Source organism: Polyodon spathula, chromosome 35, assembly GCF_017654505.1.
Source record: "Polyodon spathula isolate WHYD16114869_AA chromosome 35, ASM1765450v1, whole genome shotgun sequence".
Classification (NCBI taxonomy): Eukaryota; Metazoa; Chordata; class Actinopteri; order Acipenseriformes; family Polyodontidae; genus Polyodon; species Polyodon spathula.
Genome location: NC_054568.1, coordinates 5,543,819 through 5,551,763, shown reverse-complemented (window position 1 = coordinate 5,551,763; position 7,945 = coordinate 5,543,819). Strand labels below are relative to the sequence as shown.

At 50.8% G+C, this 7,945-nt stretch overlaps 1 protein-coding gene across 1 annotated transcript; it reads left to right on the top strand.

The window, feature by feature from the left end:
• The first annotated feature begins 1,435 nt into the window (after window positions 1-1,435).
• Window positions 1,436-4,777, top strand: ccdc97 (coiled-coil domain containing 97). Its single transcript, XM_041234467.1, has 5 exons — window positions 1,436-1,749; window positions 2,285-2,627; window positions 2,775-3,010; window positions 3,633-3,748; window positions 4,467-4,777. Exons 2-5 carry the CDS (start codon window positions 2,321-2,323, stop codon window positions 4,576-4,578), a joined length of 771 nt encoding a protein of 256 aa, XP_041090401.1. The 5' UTR covers window positions 1,436-1,749; window positions 2,285-2,320; the 3' UTR covers window positions 4,579-4,777.
• The last annotated feature ends 3,168 nt before the right edge of the window (window positions 4,778-7,945 follow it).

Here is a 7,945-nt window from a genome sequence, read left to right as displayed (position 1 = left end):
TAAAGAACGGCTGTTGGTTTATTTAGTATGCAATCACATGCAATATATCGCCAGCACTACAGGGCTGGGTTAGGGTTAGGTGCGCTTACATTAGGAACGTCTCGTAATTCTGTTTAAACACAAAAGCGGCGCTTCATCAAACTGTAAACACAGCACACACTTTACACGCCACAGTGCGGCTCCAAAAACCGCAGCTCTCCTTACTGCACGGTGCACAGCACACATTCAACGAGCACGTTTAATTCCTTCCCATCGGCTCTGCACGACCCGCCCGCATACACTGGAGCGCAGATTCATTCAAAAAACTGGGGGGGGGGGTAGGGTTCAAACCCCTCGCGCTCTCCGTCTGTGTTCCACACCCCTCGCGCTCTCCGTCTGTGTTCCACACCCCTCGCGCTCTCCGTCTGTGTTCCACACCGCTCGCGCTCTCCGTCTGTGTTCCACACCCCTCGCTGTGTTCCTCTCCGTCTGTGTTCCACACCGCTCGCGCTCTCCGTCTGTGTTCCACACCGCTCGCGCTCTCCGTCTGTGTTCCACACCGCTCACGTTCTCCGTCTGTGTTCCACACCGCTCGCGCTCTCCGTCTGTGTTCCACACCGCTCGCGCTCTCCGTCTGTGTTCCGCACCCCTCGCGCTCTCCGTCTGTGTTCCACACCCCTCGCGCTCTCCGTCTGTGTTCCACACCGCTCGCGCTCTCCGTCTGTGTTCCACACCGCTCGCGCTCTCCGTCTGTGTTCCACACCGCTCGCGTTCTCAGTCTGTGTTCCACACCCCTCGCGCTCTCCGTCTGTGTTCCACACCCCTCGCGCTCTCCGTCTGTGTTCCACACCCCTCGCGCTCTCCGTCTGTGTTCCACACCCCTCGCGCTCTCCGTCTGTGTTCCACACCCCTCGCCCTCTCCGTCTGTGTTCCACACCCCTCGCGCTCTCCGTCTGTGTTCCACACCCCTCGCGCTCTCCGTCTGTGTTCCACACCCCTCGCGTTCTCCGTCTGTGTTCCACACCCCTCGCGCTCTCCGTCTGTGTTCCACACCCCTCGCGCTCTCCGTCTGTGTTCCACACCGCTCGCGCTCTCCGTCTGTGTTCCACACCGCTCGCGTTCTCCGTCTGTGTTCCACACCCCTCGCGCTCTCCGTCTGTGTTCCACACCGCTCGCCCTCTCCGTCTGTGTTCCACACCCCTCGCGCTCTCCGTCTGTGTTCCACACCGCTCGCGTTCTCCGTCTGTGTTCCACACCCCTCGCGCTCTCCGTCTGTGTTCCACACCCCTCGCGCTCTCCGTCTGTGTTCCACACCGCTCGCGTTCTCCGTCTGTGTTCCACACCCCTCGCGCTCTCCGTCTGTGTTCCGCACCGCTCGCGTTCTCCGTCTGTGTTCCACACCGCTCGCGCTCTCCGTCTGTGTTCCACACCGCTCACGTTCTCCGTCTGTGTTCCACACCCCTCACGTTCTCCGTCTGTGTTCTAGACTGCGCCTCTTCAGCTAACTGGGGAGAGATCGAACCCAGAGCCGCCCCTCCACCGGCCCGGGGGAGTGTAGAAGGCTCCACAGTGAGGTTCCAGGCTGCCGGTCCCGGAGCGGGAAGGGAGGAGGAGGTCACCTGCCCCAGCTGCACCGGGGGTGAGGAAGAGGCTGGGGGAGAGCCCAGCCTGGCTGCCTCGCCAGGAGGGAGCGCTCAAGAGCAGCTGGCTACACCGCTGGACAGCGACGCAGGCGCTGGAGCCCAGAACTTCGCTGGAGCCCCCTTGCAGGTGCACTGAAGACTTGGTCTTCGTAGTACTCTGTTTGTAGTAGTTGTGGGTGTTTTTTAAACATTCATTTTTATAGTAGTTTCGTTGTGTTGATAACAACTTCCTGTTTTTACAGTACAGTTCCTTTTTTAAAATAACTGCAAAAAAAACGTTGTTTTAGACCACATTGTGACTTCAGATTTGTTGATGCCGCTGTGACAAGATAATCGATACGATGCTGCGGATTGCCAACAGTGACGGGTTGAAATTGATTCAAAGCAAATAGGAATTTTAAATTGGAAATTGATTTTTTTTAACCCTTTGAAGGTACAAGGGACTGACTTTCTTATGTTTGCATAGAGGGGCACGAAACAGGGTTTAAAATCCAGGCTGGATCAGCTCGTCCAGCGGTGTGCTTCCTCCTCGCGAGACTTGACTCCCTCTCCCGCTATGTATGAAACTGAAATAAAACGGGAACAGCCCAGCCCAGCCCTGCCCCGCCCTGCCCCGCCCCGCCCAGCTCAGCCCCGCTCACTGTCTCTGATCTCCTCCCCAGGCTGCAGACGGACCCTGCCCCCAGCTGCTGCCCTCCATGCTGGAGAGAATTGCCCGCAGCGGGGCTCCAGTGAAGAGCCAGCAGAAGGGGGAGCCGGACCTCACGGTGGCCCAGAAGCAGGCCTTGCTCGGCGGGCTGTATCGGAGCAAGCCCCTGGTGTTCCTGGAGCGGTTCAGGGCTCAGATCCGCAGCGAGGACCTGCCTTGCTTCCAGCACCTCGCCGGGGGTTATGAGGCAGAGTTCTACTGCAGGGAGATCCGACGGGCCGGCGCCGCCGGGAAGAGGAGCGGGCTCACCCAGATTAGGAACAAGAGATACGCAGCGCTGCAGAAACTCATCCAGGGTGAGGGGGCAGGATTGCTGTGATGTTAACACTGATGTGGACTCGGTGACATTTGTCTTTAGACAAATACTCGGTATCAAACTGCTTTCCGCTTTGTCTCTCCCCCCCTCCCCTCTGTCCCTCTACTCCGCCCCGCTCTCCTCTCAGGCGGAGAGTATTTTAGCGAGGACTGCATGCGCTCCCGGGACCCCCTTCTGTACGAGCAGTGCATCGGACAGTACCTGACCGACGAGGAGGTTCTGGAGCGGGGCAGCCGGGCCGGTTCAGAGCGAGGCTCCCTCGCGGACCTGCTGCTCTCCTCCTACCAGGAGGGGCTGATCCAGAGGAGGCTGGAGAGGCAGCAGGAGAGAGAGGCGGGGGCTGAGGAGGAGGAGGAGGAGGAGACAGGAGAGAGCGGCCCCCGACTCAGGGCCATGACGCTCAGGAGGAGACTACAGACAATCAGGGTCACGATGACACAGGCGATAAATGCCTGTGTCTCTGTGTCTGTGTGTGTCCCAGTGTCTACGTGTGTCTCTGTGTCTGTGTGTGTCCCAGTGTCTGTGTGTGTCTCTGTGTCTGTGTGTGTCCCAGTGTCTACGTGTGTCTCTGTGTGTGTGTGTCCCAGTGTCTGCGTGTGTCTCGGTGTCTCTGTGTGTGTGTGTCTCAGTGTCTGTTCCAATGTGTTTTCACAGGGATGGGAATAAGACTCCCAATTCTAAAGCAGTTTGATTTATTCCTGGTTTTGTTTAATAAGACACACCTGAGCTTGTTCCCTAGACACACAGGGGGCTGGTCAAGCTGATAGTGAAACCTGGACTGGGTGACACTGCTGTGCAATAGCAGTCTTATTCCCATCCCGTGTGTGTGGTTCACACCCACAGACACACTGTCTGTGTCTATGTGTGTGTGTGTGTGTGTGTGCTTTATTACACTTTGCAACTATGGTAATAGAATTCAATAGAAGAAGTTGCCTCTGGTGAGATTTTACCTGGTAAGTGTTTTTTCCTCCCTCCTTCCCTCTCAGATGCCCCACCACTGTGGGAGCCCGGTCCCCAGGAGAAGGCTCTGCTCAGGGAGGAGTTTCTCAGCCGAATGCACCAACGCTTCCTGGAGGGCAAGGACCAGGACTTCAACTACAGGTTAGGACAAGGCGACACAGCAAAAGACAGACACACACTCATAGGGAGAAAGACTGAGACACACGGACACAGAGAGAAAGATTGACAGCCAGATATAGACACACTGACGCACACACTCGCTGAGATAGAGACTGACACACACACACACACACTGACACAGACAGAGACAGAGACTGACACACACACACACACACACACACACTAACACAGATAGAGACTGACACACACACACACACACACACTAGCACAGATAGAGACTGACACACACACACACACACACACACTGACACAGATAGAGACTGACACACACACACTGACACAGATAGAGACTGACACACACACAGATACACACTGGCACACGCAGACACACTGACACATACACAAAGGGCTCCATTCTCCACAGCACACAGCACAGCATGAGGTTAATCAAGGTGCCTGCAGGTTGAACACGCTGAAAAACTTTTTTCACATTTCCACACACTCTGCAACACAATATGTGTTGTCCGGGCAACAACAGCAAAAAAGCCAGTCAATGCGTGTCTTTCAATGTTGTTCTGAAGTGCCTGATCAGATGTGACCCCTTCAGTAAAAACATGTCTAAAACAAGGACCTATTCTGTGTGTGTCTGTCTCTGTGTGTGTGTGTATCTCGCGCTCCGTCTCTGTGTCTCTCCGTCTGTCTGTCTGTCTCTCTCTCACGCACTGTCTCTGTGTTTCAGTGAAGTGGATGAGAACCCTGATTATGATAACCTGGACATTGTGACTCAGGACGAGGAGGAGAAATATTTTGACGAAGATTCGGATGAGACAGAGGAGATGGAGACGCGGTGAGGCTCAGAGATCGGGGCTAGAGCTACAACAACACACACTGCAAAAAAACAAAAAAAACAAACCCAAACGAGATTGTAAAATAAAGCACCACAGCGGTTCTGTTGTTAGAATTTGTTTTGTATAACTACCGGTCGACTTGTCTGTTTCTTAAGAGTCCAGTTTAATGAGCAAAAAAACTGGCTTATTATCAACACAACTGTGTACACAGGGCTGGGAATCAGACTCCCGCTGCACAGCAGTGTGATCCAGGCCTGCTTTCACTAGGAGTTTAATAATCAGACTCCCGCTGCACAGCAGTGTGATCCAGTCCTGCTTTCACTAGGAGTTTAATAATCAGACTCCCGCTGCACAGCAGTGTGATCCAGGCCGGGTTTCACTAGGAGTTTAATAATCAGACTCCCGCTGCACAGCAGTGTGATCCAGGCCGGGTTTCACCAGGAGTGTCATAATAATAATACACAGCTCGTAACCTAGACACAGTGGGGCTGATCAAACTGCTAGTAAAACCTGCACTGGGTGACACTGCTGTGCAGCAGGAGTCTGATTACCAGCCCTGATGCAGTAAAAACATAGTGGAACGAGGGGTCCATAAATCACATAAGTCACATTTATACATTTTTTGCTGGTGATGTCTTTAAGATTAGTTACTATGTTAGGTTGTTAAAACAACTGGAATATTACACGACTCTCTCTATATATATATTGTGTACAATGTTTTGATGAGCAAATACACAATGAAATAGAAATTGCAGTATTTTTTTTTTGTGTGTGACTCTGTTGCTGTACCATGATATCACCACCGGGTGACACCTTTGAGCCATCTTACACCACCGGTAAAAGTCACAGGCCAGTCTTTCATAGATTTTAGTTCATTGTTAAAGGGAATGTAATTAAAATACATAAATGATATAAATGAACCCCCCTCCCCATTCTGATATTCTCAGAAACGTGCAAAGCACTGTCCTTAGAGACATTCTGTACCCGTATCTGTAAGTCTGGCAGGCAGAGACAGTCTCCACACACACTTAGCTTGTGAACCTCGTGGCATAACATCTCACGTCACATCCACTCTCCCCCAGTCTCACTTAAATGAGTCTTTAACTAAGAGAAATCAGATGCGTTCCTGTGTTTCACACTGCTCTGTTTTCCTCGATAAAGCCAACCTTGAGCAAAAGGAACCTGGGATTGAGAACGGAGTTTTTAAAAAGGGACATTGACGCGACCCTGCGTACGAAGTGAATGTAAACCATGACCCTAGAGCAGTGAGGAAGTCCACAGCTGAACTCCACACTCTCCCCCACCCTGCACTGCACTGACAGGGCTCGGTCACAGGCACACGTTCAAATCTCTCTTTTTTAAAGTTTTGAAAGTTTTTTGGAAATGAATAAAATAATGTTTGCGTCTCACAGGAAGAAGCCAGCTCGGAGCCAGGGCTGGGGGGCTGGGGGGCTGGGGCGGGTGGAGGGAAAGGGATTTCAGAGTATTTTTCAGTCATCTCGCCAGTGTGTTGAGAAGACTGTGTAACTCGCATCAGCAGTGGAACCCGTTAACAGCAACAACATTTATAATGTACACCCCTCTGTGCACAGCGAGGACTGGTACAGCACAGGCAAGCACTGTGAGGCACAGAGAGGTCTGGTAAAGCATAGGCAAGCACTGTGAGGCACAGAGAGGTCTGGTAAAGCATAGGGAAGCACTGTGAAGCACAGAGAGGTCTGGTAAAGCATAGGCAAGCATTGTAAAGCACAGCAAGGTCTGGTAACGCATTGCAAGGCATACAGAGGTGTGGTAAAGCATGAGGAAGCTATGCACCGCTGGTCTCCTTGCAGCTGACTGATCTCAGAACTTCAAGGCAGGTCTCAAAAGGATCCCAGTGATTCAGCATCAACCAAAACCCTTGCTTTCCATCCCATCCCCATACTCTGTGTGTGAAGAAGCGTCTCCCAAGTCTCTTTGTCTCCACTTAATTTCCCCACACTGTGTCCCCCCCTCTGGTCCTGGTTGCTTAGCACTGCTTGCACGTCATTAAGAATAGATTAAACGTATTGTATAACATGCTGCCCCACACTGCTTACGCCACTGAAAATTGAACACGTTACTAAGTGTTGCACACACTTTCTCATGTGTCTACAGTAAGCATTACTTTACCATGGCATGCCAGCTTTCACTGTGCTGTATTACACCTTGCTGTTATTTTACAATGCCTCCCTATGCTTTACCAGACCCCCCTGTGCTTTACAATGCTTCCCTGTGCTTTACCAGACCTCTCTGTGCTTTACAATGCTTCCCTATGCTTTACCAGACCCCCCTGTGCTTTACAATGCTTCCCTATGCTTTACCAGACCTCTCTGTGCTTTACAATGCTTCCCTATGCTTTACCAGACCTCTCTGTGCTTTACAATGCTTCCCTATGCTTTACCAGACCTCTCTGTGCTTTACAATGCTTCCCTGTGCTTTACCAGACCTCTCTGTGCTTTACAATGCTTCCCTATGCTTTACCAGACCTCTCTGTGCTTTACAATGCTTCCCTATGCTTTACCAGACCTCTCTGTGCTTTACAATGCTTCCCTATGCTTTACCAGACCTCTCTGTGCTTTACAATGCTTCCCAATGCTTTACCAGACCTCTCTGTGCTTTACAATGCTTCCCTATGCTTTACCAGACCTCTCTGTGCTTTACAATGCTTCCCAATGCTTTACCGTACTTTGCTATGTTTGTACAGTAGAATATACACGATGTGTCTTCATTCACGAGTCGTTTTATTTAAATGCATGTTTACATACAAACCCGCAACATAAACGCTTATTTATTTCAGCTGTAATCTGCAATTCTAAAAACACCTTTCTGTTGCAGTTAGGACTTTGCAAATTCTCCGTGACACCGTGCGTGCGCATTAATTAATTACAGTTTAAACAGAGTTTTTATTTTTCATATTGCATTAAATGCATCATTCGTGTTAATGTTTAAATCCATACCTTTTCTTATCGTCAAAACACGTCTTTAATTTACTTCAAATAAATAAATAAATTCATATCATATATATTCATATATATAAAACATACAAACACAAATAAATAATTAATTAAATAAACCGGACCACAGGCGTGTTTCTGCAGCGCCAGCGCCCAGCCATTTCCATAGCAACCTGACAACGAGCGCACCCATTGGCCGCGCGGAGTCACATGACCCAGGCGACGCGCCTGTTCTTAAAGTCACGATATCGATTAGCGCTGTAAACTATTACATATATATAAATAAAAAGAAAAAGAAAATATCGACTACCCCACCCCACACCCGGCAAATACCAAACTATACTCTCCCCCTCTGCCTTCTCCCATGTCCTCCCCCTCTCCACCCTCAGACGGAG

Excerpts from the sequence above, each read along its gene's own strand:
- ccdc97 (XM_041234467.1), top strand. The coding sequence starts at position 2,321 with ATGCTGGAGAGAATTGCCCGCAGCGGGGCTCCAGTGAAGAGCCAGCAG. Across the intron at positions 2,628-2,774 it reads GCTGCAGAAACTCATCCAGG|GCGGAGAGTATTTTAGCGAG; the intron begins GTGAGGGGGCAG and ends CTCTCCTCTCAG. Across the intron at positions 3,011-3,632 it reads AGGAGGAGGAGGAGGAGGAG|GATGCCCCACCACTGTGGGA; the intron begins ACAGGAGAGAGC and ends CCTTCCCTCTCA.